The 20,256-nt window shown below is 32.4% G+C and overlaps 1 protein-coding gene across 1 annotated transcript; it reads right to left on the bottom strand.

Annotated features, from left to right (window-relative positions):
• Positions 1-11,657: 11,657 nt before the first annotated feature.
• On the bottom strand, positions 11,658-12,715 carry LOC127719269 (G-protein coupled receptor dmsr-1-like). Its single transcript, XM_052225284.1, has one exon. The coding sequence runs from the start codon at positions 12,713-12,715 to the stop codon at positions 11,711-11,713; it is 1,005 nt and encodes a 334-aa protein (XP_052081244.1). The 3' UTR covers positions 11,658-11,710.
• Positions 12,716-20,256: the final 7,541 nt, after the last annotated feature.

Genomic DNA, 20,256 nt, shown 5'->3' with positions numbered 1-20,256 from the left:
CACTCCAAACCACAAAACTTAAGCGGTCTTATACTTATAATTTTTTTTTATAAACGAAATGTCACTGTCTTCTTCTGTCTCTTTCATTTAATTTCGCTGTAAGTTGCTGTAAATATAAATCTCCGTTAAAAACAAATTCATTAAAATAAGGACATTTATGTCACGAAATCATTTACATCAGTCTTGAAAAAAAGCGACAATTTTATTGACAGAAAGATTTATTCATGAGATTGAACAAATGTCTAAGCACTTAATATGGTCTTTTGGGAGATAGTTGAACGTTGTCATTTTTGGAGTATATACTTGCATAAGAGGTGCATAGCGTTTCCGGATAACTCCCCATACATTGAACCATAGACCTATGTGCTCCCATGCTCAACTTTGTGTATTTTAAAATAACACTTTGTATATGCGGGGGCATCATTTGTGTCTCCCAGACACAATAATATCGCAAAGAAAGTTCTACATTGACTTTGTTATAATACAGTTACATCAGAGTGGAGTGAGGGGCATTACTTTGTCTATTTTTCGTTTTTTGTCATATTTGTCGGTTTCTCTTCGATTCATGAGTTTTGATTCTTCCTTAAGTACCTTCCTCTTCTCTCTTTTGTACGTTTTTCTCACAATAAATATATCCACTTTGCATTCAAATAAATACATAAATACACAATCACGTTTAACCGCCTTCTTAAATGGACCAATTACATTAATGCATCCATGTTATTCCTTTTTTTCTAATCAGATCATCGCCGTGAAATAGTCAGTTCTTTGTGAAAAGCGACTTGATTAAAAGCTTTCGATTAGACATATTTAACATAACAAAAAAGTAGGATAACTTGATACCAAAACTGTCAATTATCGTTATCACGCTTTTAAAAGATGATGGACTGTCTTGCTATTTTAGACATCGTTGTAAATGAGAACAATTGACTACATTACTTTCACTGCACTTCTGAAGTACAGTTAACTTTTTTGAGTACAGTTGATTCATACATGTAGCATTTGCAAACTACATGTACATATGAATTTTCAAGGTATGGTTAAGACAATTTATTGTTATTTCACATCGTTTGATAAATTAATTTGACAACTTAAACAGCGATGCCTTTTAAAAAGGGTAATATGTACAGTTGGTTCATACAATTAGCACTTGGAAACTACATGTACATATGAAATGTGAAGGCATGAGAGAAGGAGCATTTGTTACTATTCCTCGCATGCTCTTCTAAATTACTGTTAGTTCATACATGTAGCATTTGGAAGCTGCATGTACATATGAAATGTCAGTTGAGGCCAGGGAAGGGGAGGACAATTTGTTTGTATTCCTTTCATGCACTCATTCTGAAGTACAGTTTATTTTTCATCCATGTAGCACTTAGAAACTACATGTACATATGAAATGTGAAGGCATTGGAAGGACATTTTGTTACTATTCCTCGCATGCTCTTCTAAATTACAGTTCGTTCATACATGTAGCACTTGGGAACTACATGTACATATGAAATGTCAGTCAAGGCATGGGAAGGACAATTTGTTAGTATTCCTTGCATGCACTTCTCATGAACAGTTAGTTCATACACGTAGCACTTGGAAACTTCACGTACATATGGAATGTCAAGTCAACGGAAGGACAATTTATTAGTATTCCTTGCATACACTTCTCATGAACAATTAGTTCATACATGTAGCACTTGGAAACTACATGTACATATTGAGTGTCAAGGCATGGGACAATTTATAAGTAATCTCCGCATGCACGTCTCAAGTACAGTTACAAAAACAATGTAGTTCATATATGTAGCACTTGAAACTATATATAAATATGAAATGTCAGGCCTTGTTAGAACAATTTATTGATATTCCTTATATCTTTCAATAAATTTTAATTGACGACTGAAACAGCTATAACTTTAAAAAGCTAATTGGAAAACTATCTTTGCAGTGTTGCTGAGACATTGAAAATATAAATAAGAGCAAGTCATTGTTTAGTACAGATGTATTTCTTGCGTACAGTTAGTTCATACATGTATCATTTGCAAACTACATGTAGATATGAAATGTGAAGGTCTGGCTAGTACAATTTATCATTATTTCTCACATCATTCAATAAATTTTGATTGACGACTGAAACAAAAATACTTTTAAAAAGAGGTAATATGAAATGTATCATTGCAGTGAAACTGAGAGATGGAAAACTTATCCTTATCTATGACAGATCTTTAAAATGAATTAATAATTTTTTTTTATTGAGGATGATCTGCGAGGAATTTGGAATATTTAAAGCTATAATTTTAATCAGTGTTCTTTACTAACTTTTTTCTTTTTAGATTATATTGTGATATTGAGTAAAATCCCATTGCAATCATATTTCAAATAATATTTACAATTTTGGAATTTGATCTTGGAAATCATGACGAGAGTTATTACAACTTATTTACTAGCAAATGACACTACCATGGCAAAACATTTCTTTCCATGAATGATTTTATTGGAAAAACAAAATTTCGGCTTATAAAATATTGACTAACCTCAACAGATTTACTGTATCGTTTGCCCTACCTTTGAGACAAAAAAAAAATAACAAATTTGTAAACAAGAGGGAAAAAACAAAACAACAAAAAGCATAATTTTTAAGTTTAAATTTAAAAAAAAAATCAGAATTAAAAAGCTGCCTGGCTCACTCTTTTTGACACACGAGGCACGACATGAGACACTCCAAACCACAAAAAAAACCCAAACTTTAGCGGTCTTATATTTAGAATTTTTTTATAAACGAATTTTCACTGTCTTCTTCTCTCTCTTTCATTTAATTTCGCTGTAAGCATGGTAAGTTGATGTAAATATAAATCTCCGTTAAAAACAAATTCATTAAACTAAGGACATTTATGTCACGAAATCATTTACATCAGTCGTGAAAAAAAAACACAGCGACAATTTTATTGACAGAAAGATTTATTTATTGAGATTGAACAAATGTCTAAGCACTTAATATGGCTATACATTTTCTTCATAATTCTTTCAATATTTTTTCAACAACACGATTTGAAGCAATAACCGGCACTTGTTTTGTCTGAGAACGTCACTTTGTTCTGGAAAATATACATTTTCTTGGTCAAGTTAGAATTTGTTCACAAAGTTGTATTGATGGAAATTATATTCTCAGTGATTGCAGAAGCTTGTGATTTTCTTTCCAATACATTGTATTCAAAAATTGAATGAAAATCATTAAAAGATCGTTCAGAAAGCAAATTGATAGTTGCAATCTAGGAAGGAACAGTTCCCGACTGAATTACGTTAATTTTAACGTGATTATGCACACACCATTATACGGGGAAGAATTATATAGCAACAAAGAATTACTCTGGTATCCTGGATAAAAACTGTGAACAAAAGGCATTGTGGTGTTTATGTTTTTGCGACAACAACCTAACGATACAAAAACCAATAATAGACATTTTAATTTACATTAATTGCAATAAGTGAAATACTAGTATTGCATACTGTTGGAGAATAATCATTTAACTTTGGAGGGGGTTATTTTTTTCTCTAAATGTATTCTCATTCCCGACTTGGAATAAACAAGTATGTTGATCAAGCAGGAGGGAAAATACATTTTCTGATCCCCCCCCCATCATATTGAATGTAATAAGTTCTAAAAGAAAATAATCAATTTAATACTTGCTTGGTACGAAAAAAAAAATTCAGAATGAAAATAAAAAACATAATCACATTTTTTTCTTATCGTGACTATTTGTATTTTCCCACGTTTCGTTTTAGTATAGCATAGCGAGAACATATTGTATTGACGGGTACGGGTCGTATGCATATATAATAGGGTCATTTAAAGTAACCAATTGGTGTTTTTCTGGTAATAAAGTATAGAGTCACTTTCTAGCTGTTGTGCAACAAGTGAACACTAAACTTACATTTTTTATGTACATTGTATTTACCATTAGTTTTTATGACTACATTTTGATTTATATGTAACATTTTAAAGGTGTAGGTCCGAGCACCTAACTGGAAATGGAATTGTGTTCTTGACATTGTTTGACATAGTTTCTAGAGTTTTATACTCAATTCAAATCGTTTGTTGTTCCTAACTGGCAATGACGTTGAAGGTTGCGTAGAGTGAAATTCGGTATGCCTATGTCCTTCTGTATTAGGATTATAATAAGACTTTTATGATTTGAACTTATAAAGTAAAACTGCGTTGCTTCATGCATGTTTGCATTAGAATAACCGTATTTGTGAATATTTATATTATTTCAAATTCGTATTATTTTAGTAAGTTTTGTATATGAATTGGATTTTGAATAAAACAGTATATTCACCTGAAGAAAAGTGATATTCACCGCTCTAAACTTCACGAGCGTTTACATTTATAATTATAGTAATATGTTTGATGTACAATAAGTTTTGGTAAACAATTATCCCTTAAATCATTTTCTCTCTCGCAATAAGAAATAAGCTTAAGGCAATTGTCCATGAAAGGGGTAAATGTGTGGTTTTATTGACTTTTGAAAAACTTATTTTCACTGCGGACTGATATTCACTGCGGGCTGTCGGCAAGCTTAGATCATGTTTGTGCTTTTAATTATAGTTTGAGCAAAAAAATAAGGAGATAGGGTATGATTGCCAATGAGACAACTATCCACCAAAGTGGATGTAAGCAATTATAGGCAACCGTACGGCCTTCAACAATGAGAAAAACCCATACCGTATAGTCGGTTATAAAAGGCCCCGACATAAAAAAATGAAACAATTAAATTGAGGAAACTAACCGCCAAATTTATGACAAAACAATTTACGAAAAACAAATATGACCGACATGAACCAACGACAACCACTGAACTACAGGCTCCTAAGTTGGGACAGGCACATAAAGAATGTGGCGGGGTTAAACATGTTTGTTAGAGTGGTAAAACAGCACAACATAATACGAACTATAAAAATCAGTTGAAAAAGGCTTAACTCATCAGATCGATAAAAAGCAGAACAAACAAACAAAAACACAGACCGGACGTGGCAGGGTATTTATCCATCCCTCATCCCTAACAACAAAAAGGACACTAAGTACAGATCTGAGAGTACTCGCAGTTACTGATAGCTAGTTCAAAGCTTATAACAACTAATAAAAAAAATCATGTAATTAAGACTAAAATATCAATCAGTTCACATCCAACATCCAATGGATTTAGTGTAAAGACGTCATTAACAGTCAGAGAAAAACACGACCTTGTGCAATGCCAAAATAAAGGTATCGACCGATTGTAGTACCGTTAATGTGTATATGTGCATAACAAAACTATTTAGTATGATTTGAATTTACTGATAACAAAATCAATATTTATACAAATAAAAACAATATTCAAAGATCTATAATTACAGTGTTGAATTGGTAGCCTTTTAGAATAAGTTTATTTAAAGGATAATCATTGATAAGTTTACCCGGATCGTATATAAATTTCGGGGCCCATTAAACAACATCACCGTTAAATTTAGGATGTGCTATTCCGTCTGAATTAAGTTTTTTACAGGTACAGCAAAACTTGCAAACCAAATCTTTGTATCTATGGAAGAATTTAGTAAAGGTTTAAAGTAATTTGTGGCAACGAAATCCCTGACTTAATAATTTACCGGTAATACATAGATTACGCTCATTAAAATCCAAAACGTCACTAGAGACACGGGCATAACGAACGAGTTGAGAGATACACACAACGTAAGATGGTACCAGTGGAACATCACCGTCCAAAAAAGGAAAATTAACAATAGGGAAAGAAAAATCATCCCTTTTATCGTAAATTTTTGTGTAGAGTTTGTGGTGTAAAACTGAAATATCTAAATCTAGGAAAGGACACTTATTGCTGTTAATATTTGATTTATTCAAGGTAAGTTCCTGTGGGTAAATTTCTGCAGTATATTTAGAGAATTTAATTAACAAAAAAATGTCATCAAGATAACGGTAAGTGTTGTTGAATTGATCAATTAAATGGAATTTAGACGGGTCTTTACTAAGTTTGGCCATAAACTGTGATTCTTAACAGTACAGGAACAAGTCTGCTATTAAAGGGGTACAATTGGTGCCCAAAGGAATACCTACAATCTGTCGATAAACTTTATTGCCGAAACGTACATAAATGTTATCAGGCTTTAATCATCTCATCACACATCCAGTAAGTATATCTAGCATATTTACCTTTCTCGTTTGCGAAAAAGACTTTATATGAGTTCAGCAAATAAATTTGCAATCAGATTTATCGAACGACCATTTAATTAAATAGGAAAACTTTTGTTTGGTAAGATTGTGTGGAAGTGTAGTGTAAAGCGTGGAAAAGTCAAAACTGTCAACCGAATCAAAAGGACCATCAAAAGCACGTAATTTATCTAAACCATCAAAAGAATTTTTTACTCTCCAAAAATGGTTAATTCCACTATTTGCATATGTTTTATTACAAAAAAATAAATTAAATGATCAGTTCTTTGATAGTAGTTAAGGAACTCGTTAAAAGCACTGTCTAGTAGTAGAACATTTACAAGAGGCCGAGATGAAACGATATTTTACGGGTTTTTTGTGTAGTTTAGGTAACCAATACATAGTGGGGACCTTCAAATATTCAAAAGAGCCCTTAAGCTGAGCTGTGGTTGTGACATGATTATTTACTATATGACTCTCTGTGGAGCGTATGGCCTTGAATGTAGTTGAATGTATAATTTCCTTCTTAAGGACTTCCGTGTAGTGTTTACGTCATACCACCACCACATTGTTGGCTGCTTTGTCGGCCGGTACAAACACAAAACGCTTTGCGAGTACTTGAATTTTGTTTTTAATCCTAGAAATGGGCGTATTACGTATTCTTTTATTTATTTCTAAATTATTTTCGAAATGTGATATGCGAATATCAACAATATTCAGACATTTCTTCAAATAGGAATCAAGTGACATTTTGTCAGATTTCTCCCGTTTACACCATTTTTTACAATGGGATGAAAGAGCATCTTTAATAACCTGACGACACTCTTCCCAATTCATATTCGACGGAGGACGTTATTTTTGTCCTTTTTCCAGAAAGTTTATAACCTCTCGGTCTTGAACGATGACAAGGTCCCCTGTAGTTACATGTACATGGCCATAAGGGCGTTTTTCAAAAAATGTCCACTTTCTCTGTCCAGGGCTTAAATTGTGATAAAATCATATATATATTTATTTGTTTTTGTCTAAGTCTATAAATTGTACTTTGACAACGACAACAATTTTTGCCTGTTTTGTTGTAATGACTTTCTGAAAATATCAGACCAAAGGGCTCAAAAACAGCAATTTAAAATGCTCTGTCCACATTTGAAAGTTTATTCAAGTTTTCAAAATTTCATACAATTTACCAATCTTTTTGCTCCTTTTTTAATGTTTTGTCATAGAGCTACATCTGAACATTACAAAAAGTATTCAAATATTTAGATAAGTTCAAATAGATTTGTGATAGTAATTTTTAAGTGGCGTCCATAAAAAAATGTCCACTTCGCAACGGCAACAAACAATTGGCAAAATAATAAGCATTCTTTTCTTCAAATTGTAGTCTTTCCTTTTACTTGCAAATAATACAACTTCATGTAGTAAAATGGCGGTCATCTTTAGATGCTGATGATATAGTTCGTCTGCTTTGAATCAATTGACAAGCCTATTGATAGCGTACTTTTTTACTTATTCACTTTGCAACGTTTTTTATTAAAGAAATGTTGACCTCAAATCATAAAAAACGTAGAGTTTATGAAATAAAATGTATTATCTAATACAATAATCATAAAAACATGTAGCGTGTAACTACAATGGCTGCTAACATGTAAATACGTCCACTTCGCAACGGTCCACTACGCAACATTTCGTTTCGAAGTGGACACAATCCGTTGCGTAGTGGACACAAAGCGTTTAATAGGGGACATATATCGTTACCCAGTGGACATTTGTGAATATTTTAAAAACGGCTTGTAATATTTTTTAGCAACTAAAATTGCAAATCAAATAGTTAAACCGTATAAAATCATTTATCTTTGAAGAAAAAATACCTTTAAATTCTAATTTTTTAGCATGGTAGAGGCTTAAAAAATCGTTGCGAAAGGGACATCTTGGTACACCGTGTTCACTTTTAAAGACTTGTTGTCAAACTGACCGTTCAGTTTAAGGTTGCATATTTTGTATTTAGTTTAAAAGACTGATGTTAAAGTATTGACATATACAATTAAATCACTTATTTCTCTTCATTTTTTTTATCATTTTCCAGTTGTCAAAAATGGACTTTTAAAAAAAAAAAAAGGCCCATATCTAAACAGTCTCATGTCGAAGGAGCATTATTTTATATACTGATGTCTGATGTAACTGACGAATAATTAAAAATTAAACTTCTACTGTTTTTTTTATACGAATAAGAAATTATAGGTTGTTCTATGTTATCAAAATATGGAGGTATAAAGTTTTGAACGGTAGAGTCATAAAAAATACTAGACAAATTGATAAAATCAATACCTCTATTAAGGTATTTTATTTTTATGAAATATGCTTTTTATGATCTTTAGGTTTGTCAATTTGATGGAACAGTCTATGGTGACAAAAGGCTGTAATAATACGCATACACTCATATATTGGACTGAAAAACGGTACTGTATCACATTCGTTATAAATATTATGTAATTTACTAATTAGCATTTGGCCCAGTTTGCATAATAATTGATGTCTACCATTGTTTTTAAATATAGATAAAAAAATCATCAAGTGTAAAATTAAAACGATATTTATTTCGTTGATTGCGGTAAATGCGATTGCCATGAGACCTATGATTTCGTTGTCTTTCATCAACATTAGTCAAGATATCAATAGAGGAAGTTTTAGATATGGTCCCTTGGTCCATTATATTGTTATTTAGACCTATGGAATACGCTGTCTGTAGTCGTTTAATCCAAGAAAGTTCGCAAAGTTTACATGAATCTTCAAACTGTTTATGTGATTGTTCTGGTTGTTCCAGGACGGTTTGAAGTGGTTGGAATTTTATAAATCTAATGTTGTGTTTTGTGTTTTTTTAAATGTTGGTAAATTAAACTTTTGGATTTCTTAGGTCTTCGGAAGCGGTATAGATGTTCTTGTGTTCGTTTGAAAAAATCACGTCCAGTTTGCCCTACATATTGAATACTACAGTTCGGTTTTGTTCATGTTACAAGATATATGAGGTTTTGGGTTTTTCAAGTAATGTCATATGAAAAGGAAAGAGAAAAAGTTATTCCGTTCACTGATGAACGAACAGTATTATCTGAAGATAATCTGGAGTATGTACTATGTTAATAAGAACATATTGTATCTTTTTGAAACGTTGATTCCGCGTATAAACCAATTAAAAACAAAAAGAAAAAGACCCGAAAGAAAGAAGAAAAAAAAAACATAAAATAAATCTAGATCTTCTCCGAAAGCAAACTATAAATACGATAAGATGTTGAATCACTCCACCTGCGCTTTCAGTTATGTTTTGTAGATTTTATTTTTCATTAAATGTGAAAGACTGTTTGTCCTTGAGTCGGTGTTGATTGGATCTCTAAGTAGTTTGTAATTTCCTAATTAATACAGATACAGTCTCATAACAACTGTTCGAGTACACAGTGTTTACAATGTTTTGTGTCAGATTTTGGACAATAAATGGCTGATATGCAATATAATTGTCATCGTATTTTAAGGGGGCGATGAGTTTTCATCACAAATACATATCAACTACATGAAGATACTTAATGTCAAAAGCAGCACCGACAACCTTGTATTGTCTGAAAATGTTGACAAGATATTTTAAGGACAAAAAGAGCAAAAAACCAAAGTTTGGACTGGTATACATACCTAACATGATAAATGCAGTTTTGCAACTTTTTTCTCATAGGAATCGTAGTTTGCAGCACATTTCTATATAAAGCACAATAATGTGTTCACACTGGAATCCTCTGTATTATTTATTTCCAATTTTACCCTTTTAACATTCCAGAATCGACTTATATTGCGGAAAATTAATTTTGTCGATGTATCACTATCTTACAGCACGAAAAGTTTTTATGTATACGCGTAGAGATATATTTGTGATTGCTACTATGAGGGTTTGGATGGGGTCCTTCAATTCTTTATTCTTTATTTTTTTTAGCCATTTTTCTCTATTCTTCATACATTTTGCCCATTATTTTCTATTTTTTGGGCCTATTTTTTCTATTCGTTATTTTTGGACAATTTTTCAGTAAGTAGTGATTCATTATTATCTGTTCTTAAACCCCTATCTTGACCCTCTACAATAATATTAAGGCTTTGGGAATTTGTGCTGTATGAGCGTTTGTCCTATCATCGATACAGTGTAACCTATTACTTAAAAAAATGTTTTCGGAAAAGAATAATTTTCTTTCTATTTCTATATCATAGACTTTTCTTAAATCAGGTATTTTTCAGTTATTTAAAAACATAGGTATTGTATTTTCCTCTAAAATGAGACATGTTGACGTTTTGCTGTGGACACTTGTAAATCTAAATTAAACCGCTTTTGTTCTTTTAAAATACAATAAAAAAAAATGATAGCATTAATTAGAAATCCAAATTGTAAGGTAATGAGAAAAAAAAGCATATGGTGTATTTATTCATGACACAAAAACACTACTTGCACATGATAAATGTCGACAGTGCCGTTGTTATACATATACCGAGTTAAAAAATTGCGCGTTTATCTATAGTATTTCCAAAGAGTAATCATTGTTCTACTAACTTCCATGAAATTGTGTGTGAATTGGAAATGTATATGGGGATAATATATTTATCTTAGTAAATGGTCAAATTTGTATTTTGCAACTGTAGCCAGCAAAACAAAAATGGACCCTAATAAATCTTTTTCAAAACATAATTTCTTTTCTTAAATGTTGATCTTGTAATGTTTCGAATTCTTTGAGGAACCATAAAGGGGACTACACTTATGAGATTGAAATTGAATTGTGGCAGCGCAATCTAGGAAATCAAGATAAAGCATTCTCTATCAATATGACATAGTCAATGAACAAAAGGGGGAACTTACTGACTCTCCATTCCAGATAATTTTACAATTGTAAAATTTAATGATCCCGTTCTCTTTTCCTCGAATGTGACATCACCAAATTAGATTTAGTACTGAGTTTGCTTGAGCAACACGACGGGTGCCACATGTAGAGCAGAATCGTTTACCCTTCCGAAACATCTAAGATCACCCCGGTTTTTTGGTGGGGTTAGTGTTGCACAGTCTTTAGTTTTCAATGTTGTGTTTTGTATACTGCTGTTTGTCTCGGTTTTCGTTTTTAGCCATGACACTGCCAGTTTGTCATATATTTATGATTTTGAATATCCATTTGAAATCTTCCGCCTCTTTTTTATTGAGATTATGAAATTTTAGTGGTGTTTTCTTCCTGCGTGTACAATGTATCAAGGCAATAATAAATAATAAAAAAACAAACACAAAAATAGAATACAAAACAAAAACAAAAACAAAAACAACAAGTCCATAAGTCACAATAAATTTAATAAACTTTGTATTGCACTTTAACCATGCAGAAGAATCATTAAACACTCCTTCAATAAAGTGTTTCGATATCATTACTTAATTTTGTAATAATTATCATATTTCCAAGTTTAATGTTTTGATTGATTTAAGTTACTGTAACACGTCAAGATGACTAATTGTTATTTTAAACTGAGCCATGTAGACTGAGTGCGCTCTCTTTGAAAATCAATAATAACATTTTTAGACTTCCGTCTTCTAAAAGTGCAAAATAATTTCTTAAGTGTCCGCCGAAATTCTCCACTCATTGAGCAATAAAGAATGAAGTTAACAGCATTATTGATGAGAGCTAAAATATCCATCGCATCTCCGAGAGGAATGTACACGTTGTCGAAAAATCCCTTTAAAACTACACTAAGAATAATCAAAATTCCTTGAGGAAACTCTGTCAGTAGGAAAAGAACAATGACTGTCAACAACATTATTGTTGTCTTCGATGTGTCTCTTGGTTTGTTGGAAAACACCCCGCGTTTCACTTTGCGGGAAACTGCAAGCAATCGCCGATTTACTGTTTTAAGCAACATTGATCCATATATGATCATTAAAATACAAGGAAAGATTTTTGCGAGCGAACTATACAACATAAGATTCATCATAACTACCGCTCGGACATGAGGTGTCCCTAATTCGAGATCGCGTAAAATAAACATGGTTGTGTTTTGATATTTAACCAATTTATTTGACATGTAATTCGGAATCATTAATATCACAGATGCAATAATTATCACAAACACAACTAATCTTGCTCTGATGAGACGGCGCATGCGTGTTAACGATCCTTTGGCAGGCGAATGAATATGGCGGTATCGAAATATCGCCATTGATACGCCTAGCCATATCGATATAGTGTGAGCAGTTGCCGAGAAATTGACATGAAAAATCAAAAACATCATCCACCCGTACGAGTTTTTCTCTTCCGATATGTATCCAGACGGAAACTGGCAATAGAAATGAAGCGCAAACGGTACATACGAACACATTGTCAGAATGTCAAATACGGCCATCGACGTAAGAATAAAGTTGATTGGTGTTTGCATGTGCTTCCGGGTCAACACAGTAATGTTTATGACATTGGTTGGAATTCCGAAGAAGCATACGAATAGACTAAGATAACCATGGACTCCCATATACTTTAAACTTATCGATTGGAGAGAGGGGTTCCAAAAGGGTTCTTCGTTGTGTTGAAAGTATAAATGCTTGTAATGCGATGCGTTAAATATACTAGTTGTTAATTCCATAATCAGTGTGCTGTTATACGTTAGTAAAAAAGTCATTTCTCCTCTTCAAAGTGTATTTCTGTTAAACTAAAATACGTTTGACCTTCGGCTTGAACTTAATCTCCAAAACTGATACATGTAGCTACTACCAAATTTGTCATGGGCCAAGTGTTATGGCTATAATCTCAATCTGGTTTGAAAATCTTTTAAACTTCTCACTGAAAAAAAAGTTATACAGTATATTCATACATATTATAGACAGATTAATTTTGGGATGTATGAATTTATGTATATCATGTCCTTTTTCTATATAGGCCCTGGTATCGCACCGAGACTACCATATCAGCCAAAGGCGTTAACCGAGGGCTGATATGGATCGAGGGATGGTACCAGGTACAATATGGAAAAAGGACATGTTTTAATCTATTGATCACATATTAAACAAATGCTTAAAAAGTAGAAAGAATTGAATTTTTCCGTCTGGCAAGATCATGCATTTTTTTCTCCCCTGAATATTTTTTTTATTGATGAATTTGAGAAATTTAAGTATTCAGTCTTACCTCAAGTAGACACAACAAATCAATTTTTAAAATTGTCCTCACAAAAATGTGTCAGTGCTATTTCATTCCATCTGTTGAAATGACCATCAAAGATGATTTACATCTTCTTTTATATTAACACTTTCAAGTTCACTCATGTTTATCACGGTTCGATTAAAAATAACGGGAAAGGATAAATTAATAATGTCACTCGGAGGTGGGAATATGTTATAAATGTGTCAGAACCTACGAATGAAGTAATATTAATTCACACCGGGTATACCAATCTGAAACCATGGAGGGATCCGAATCCCTAGGAGCATTTAATGAAAAGTTTTTTACGGTGGATAAGTAAAATCTGGATCCGAATCCCTAGATGGAATTATGGAATTGGATCCACATTTTACCTACCCACCGTTACTAACTTTTCAGTAATTGCTCCTCGGGATTTGTATCTGTCCCCGGATTTTAAATTGGACCTCTGTTGTGTTCACTTATCGCTACACTAACCTTCGGTGCAGAGATTTAGATGGAATGGCGGACCAGTTTAACCGGATTTCAGATCAAGATACCCGGTATATTAATTTACATTCTTCCCGAATAACCACTGAATATTAAACAAACAATACTTAATCAATGATATAAAACTGAATCGATTTAGGCATTCCATATCATTTTAGGATGTTCGCTACTCTGTTTCAAAGTTACAAGCTTTTTAAAAGACTGTTATAGATTGATAGTTATAAATAAAGGAACTAAATCAGCAGAAAAAAATGAAGGGTCCGTGTGCTTGTTTACGAGATATAAACCACTGAAAATTTGGCGGGAAATGATTCTCTCTAGACGTTTTTTACATTTAACATTGACACCTTTATTCATTCAAATTCATTCAAAAAGTATAAAAAAAATGACAAGGATTTTATAAGATTTTGAAATATGGCTTTTTAAACTATATGTCATAAAATTATGAAAAAAGCAGGGGATAAAGAGCAACATTTTTTATGGTACTACATGGATAAAACCAGAGGATTCCGAATATCTGGCCATAATTCAAAAACAAGAGGAGCGAACATCCTTAAAACTACAACAAAAAGACATCAAAAAGCTATTTTGACACATTTCTTTCATTTTACTAGTACCTTATATTTAAACAAGTCGAGAAGGAACTACTTACCATTCCGGAGCACCAGTTTTTGATGGGGTTCGTGATTCTCAATATTTAGTTTTTGGTTTGTTGTTTTATTGTTGTCTGTCTTATCGCCCCTTTTCATACATGGTATGATTATAAAATAAGAAGATGTGGTATGATTGCCAATGAGACAACTCTCCAACAGAGAACAAATGACATAGAAATTAACAACTATAGGTCACCGTACGGCCTTCAACCAATACCTCATAGTCAGCTATGAAATGCCCATGGCAGAAATGAAAAATGTTAAACAATTGTCTGTTTTTTTCGACTTATGATTTGTGATTACCCTCTTGGTATCTTTACTTCCTTTTTATATTTAATATCCATTAATATAGTGACTTTTTTCTAGATGTTTTGCTAAGTGTACATCCTCTTCCCACATTTAATTGTGCCAAGTCTTGGATATAACGAAAACAACTCATTCTACAATCAAAATAATTTACTTTCAAAATTGAGGTTACTAACAACTTCTACAATTGTCTAATGAAATATTCATTTAATTTAGAAAACTCTTCAATTTTCAACTCTTTCCAATTATCATGTACAAATGTCACTTCATTTTCATCGCCAATTTTATTGAAATTGTCACTTTTATTGGAAAAATTCTTTTAAATGAAAATATAAAATCACTCAAGGGGAAACTTCATTACTATATTCATCACGTATCAACTTCTTATAGGATTGTTGTGTCCTTTTTTGTCAAGAATGATCGATTCTACTGGATGAGCTTTTTCAGAATTTTAGCAAAAATTATTATGGTAAGTAATGACATTCATTGATAAATAATATTACTGATTCAGACGGAAAATATATTATTTTCAAGTTTAGGAACTATTTCGTCTCGAAATCGTATGGGTATATGCAATCAATACATGTAATGGATAAACAGTTTCTCTTCCGGCGATAAACGAAAGAAGACATCGATTTTAAGTTTTCAGAAAAGCTGCGTTTAAAATGTTTTTAGCTACGAAATGCGTCCAGTAGTCATTGGAAGCAGTTCTTTTTATCACCTTTATAAATCGTTGTAACTACTACTAATTTAAAAATGGAACACTTGACTAATTAAGCGTTATATAACATACATACTACATATGCACAGACCAAATTTTTTACTGAGTATGGTATCAATTTTAAAACTTCCAGTCTGTCCCAAATTTTTTAAGCTAGTCTAATAAAATATTTCAAATATATTTTGTTTTCTCATGAATACAGCTCTAATATCGGCCGCTGGATATTTTAAATTTAAAATTAATCTACTACAGAAACTCATGAAAGATGTCAAGCTTATAATTTTGTATGCCAGACGCGTGTTTCGTCTACAAAAGATCCAGCAGTGACGCTCGAATAAAAAAAGTTAAGAGGTCAATAACTCTGGAAGGTATATCTATCTGATCAACACCACTTTAACACGTATGTATGTTTCGTCTGTGTGTTGACATCTAGGTGTCCTTGTGTCGTTAATTAAGTTGCTGTCTCATTGACGTTTACACAAATATACAATATTAGGTCAATATCAGAAAAATATCATTTTTTTTATGCGCGGCTTAGAAACTGCATGGGAGGTTCACTGAGCCCTTCTACTGTTTCGTACCGAATACAAAAAAAGTATAGATTATAGGTACTGACGTTGTTTATCTTCTTAATTACGTGTTATAGGATCCTTAATTTGTCTTTGTATATTATAAGTCTTTTCTGTTTAGTCCATTTTTGGTAATATTCTTTTGGCGTGGCTCGGTACTTATACATCCCGCCATTGTGTTATTGTGCTATGTCGCGAATCGATTTGGCCCTAGAAATTGCTTACTAGAGGCATACGAAAGGGACGTTCTTATGCAATACTTCGATGTCAAATCAAAAGTCCAAGCATTGGACAAGTATCAGCAATTACAAACAATTAAGCACCCCCCCCCCCCTCCACCACTAAAAAAAAAACAAAAAAAAAACAAAAACATTAAAACATAAAAAAAACAACAAAAAAACAACAAGATAAACAAAAACTAAAACAACTTAAAAAAACTGAAAGACAAAGCAATAGTCCAAATTTTATAAATAAATAATTCTAAGGTTTTCACAAGTGCTGATCTATAGAAGCTTACGTCTCAGAAAAAGCTAATTATGTGGAATGTAAAGACATGTGATATGTTATGATATAAATTGATAATACAGAATGTGTTAAAGTATTTTTTATATGGCTTCAGCTTACAAATAATCTAAGCTGAAATACGTGAATAGTTCACATTAAGGTCAAGGGACGGTAAATACTGTGTTTAAATTTTAATATTGCACAATTAAAGTCATGGTTTTCTCAGACTTTTTGTGAAGTCTTAATACTAAATCCGCTAGATGCGTTTTGTATTTATACGTTAGTCTGGGATAACATGATTAATGTATTAGTTGCAATTTGCTTCACTTTAGTTTTGCGTAACTGCGAGTTCTCTTAGATCAGTACTTTATGTTTTTGTTATTTATGTAAGTTTTGTTTGTGCTTAATGCCAATCTAATGAGGCAAGCATTCTGCAACTGAATTTTCAGTTTGTTATTCTGTTCTACTGCAACAACAGCGGTTGAGTGCCTACAAAAAGCTTAACCTCGCCATATACTTTATGTGCTTGTCCCAAGTCAGGAGCCTGTTACTCAGTGGTTGTCGTTGGTTCCTGTCTGTCATATTTGTATTTCGTTTCTTGTTTTCTTATAAATCCGCAGGCCGTTGATTCTTTCGCGTTTGATTGATTGATTGATTGAGTTGTTTCACATTTTGTCACATTTTTTTTTGTATGTCAATTGTCGAATAGCATAAAAAAATAGTGTAGAACTGTGGTTTCGAAAAAACAAGTATAAATACAAATTCGAAAGTATGATATTGTTTACCTTAATCGCTGAAAAAGGTTACTTTTCTAATATTCTTGATTGACCAGATATCCACAGCTGTATAATAATCAAATGAATAGTTTTTTATTGACTGAGCACCAGCTTAGTGAATTAATTGTTTCTCGCGGATTAATATTAACGTAAAAAGTGTAATATTTCCTGTACCAATAAATTTCATAACTGCAGCACGTCAAGCAACAAACAGACAATGTATTAAAGTCAGTTATTTAATTATAAGTCATTATTAGCAAGAGTTCTTTACGTGCAATCCGGCATTCATTTAAATGTACTTTATGAGGATCTGGAAAAAAAGGGGTGGGGGGCTGTTTTTTCAAATTTTTTGTCATTTTTCTCTATACTAATATTTTTTTCCCATTTATTCTATTCTGTATATTTTAGCACCCCTTTATTCTCTATTCTCTATTTTTTTGCCTATTTTTTTTTTTTTGGACAAACACCATCCTGACCCTCCTTAATAGGGACACTGGGCTTTAGGGTTATTGTCAGATAAGGGTTTGTTGTAGGTTAGGGTTATTATAAGGTAGGGATAAGGTTAAGGTAGGGTTTAGAGTAAGGGATAGTTTAGTATTGTCCTATATGGGCTGGGTCCTTAAAGTAAATGAACGCCTGACATCCTATAAAACGGTATATAAATACTTGAATTTTGCAATGAAAATATTCCACAATTAGACGTACATTATCATAAGTGGTTAGGAAAATAAAATTGTAAGTTGATTAATATTTGGCTGCTTATTGTCCAGCTGACCAATATCAAAAGCATATTATGTAAAACAGATATATAATTGTAAATTAAACAATCAGAATTATAATTTTTTAAACAATCACATCGTATTAAATTTGATATATATTTCCTAACATTTTCGGGAGCCTCGGTGGCCGAGTGGTCTTAGTAGTTAATCTACAATTATATCACTAGTCGTCAATACTGATGTTGTGAGATTGATCCCTAGACGTTCGACTCCGATTTTAATTTACTAGAATAACCAGTTTTATAGACGAAAATATGTATGCAAACTAAGTCATGATGGGGGTCCATAAATTATACAAGAACTGACTTTGACTTAATATATATTTTTTATAAGGAACCCTGTGTGCTGTAGCTTTTGTGATAGCAGGAACCCTCTAGGAAGAAAATCCTGATATGTAACGAGATCCCGGAACGAAGTATCAACTGGGAAATATCAATACTCCGCATGCATGGAATACGCAAAAGGTTCGTTCTAAGTCGATCCCCACTGTCGATATTTATGTGGAAATAAAGGTATGAAGCAGAGCTAGCTGTCTCGTAGACTTTTTTTTATTTTAAGTTCGATGCAATAGATGGTACATAATAGTTACTATACTGTGAATCACCACAGAAAGGGTACACTCTATATTCCCGAACTTTCAGCCTTCTAGTATGAACTAAGTCTGCTTCATACGGATAAGGGGAAAAGTCGGCGAAAGGAGGAATACATAGGTTTCCCATAAAAATGCTGATTTTCTGTTGAAAGAGAAATGTATTGTCTATAAAAATTACTGCGTCTTGATGATATCAAATGAAAGTAACATTTAAATAATTCTATTTGTACAAAGAGTTTTTCTGGATTTACCTTAAGCAGGAAAGTTCAAAGCCAAAACAAAGAAAGTCAAGAATGTATACGTACCCAAACACTTGAAGAGCTATATCACAAAAAGGGACCTAAACATTATAGCCAAATCCATCAAAAGTCAACTTTGTCTGCGGGAGTTGGAACATTAGATTTTTAATAAAGTGATAAATATGTTATAAATCATCCCAGTGCTGGAAAATGATTACTGAACTTTTATTGATTTTAATCAAGAAGCTTTCAATGTGCAATATTATGGCATTCCTAAAGACGACCTTTATATGCATTTAACTATAGTCGTCTGTTTCACACCGGTCACTTGTTTAACTAGGATCAGGGACTAGACCTTCGTACTTTATGGTCTGCACCCAAGTTTGCAATGTTATAATCTGATACCCCTTTCCCAAAAGGAAGGGTCACATCTTTTCGCACACACACTTGATAGCTATGTTTTGTTGGTCGCCTGGAAATTACAAAAATGCTAAGAAATCAAAGTGACTCTTAAAACTACTTTACTTTCTATGCGGCACGTTATCCCATAATTAAAAGGATAACACTTTTATATGTAACAATTTTGAGGAAAAATAAAGTAAAAGATTTAAAAAGTCAGTTTTTTTTTAAATATCTCATCATTTTAATTGTCGAAACGTTTGCTCTGATTTTTTTTTATTATGTCCCTCAATAGCGACAATTGGACAGATGGCTAACACGAAAGGTCAATTTTATATAGATCATGTTAACGAGTAGTTGTGATTATCGCCTCTAAGATAATAAACCATAATCTATAATCAGGACACATTATTCACACAATAAAAATGATTTCTATAAGAGATCGTGAAATGAAATCATAATATCCTGTTTTAAAGATCACATATTTGTGATAAATAAGCTTTATCTGGTCCTATATATTGATCAATACAAATTATGATGGTTTCAAGGTAAATGCCCAACAAGAAAATGACGGTTCAATTACATAGAGAGATTTTGCTTAGTTTTCCACTTGCAATGGTTAATTATTATAACAAAATTGTCACAGCTGCTTGAATATGCTTATTTCTACAAACTATATGTATGTTTGCCCCTATTAACACATACATAATATGAATAAAAGAAGACGTTGGTCATTGGCAACAACCCAACGACACAACTAGCCAAACGACATCTAAAGGGAGAGTTAGTCTTCAATAATAGACAAGTGACTATACAATATTTCAAACTCAAAATCGTCCTGAGTCGGTTAAA

This window comes from Mytilus californianus, unplaced genomic scaffold, assembly GCF_021869535.1.
Source record: "Mytilus californianus isolate M0D057914Y unplaced genomic scaffold, xbMytCali1.0.p SCAF_11, whole genome shotgun sequence".
Classification (NCBI taxonomy): Eukaryota; Metazoa; Mollusca; class Bivalvia; order Mytilida; family Mytilidae; genus Mytilus; species Mytilus californianus.
This window is presented reverse-complemented; position numbering and strand designations above follow the sequence as displayed.

Excerpts from the sequence above, each read along its gene's own strand:
- LOC127719269 (XM_052225284.1), bottom strand. The coding sequence starts at position 12,715 with ATGGGAGTCCATGGTTATCTTAGTCTATTCGTATGCTTCTTCGGAATT.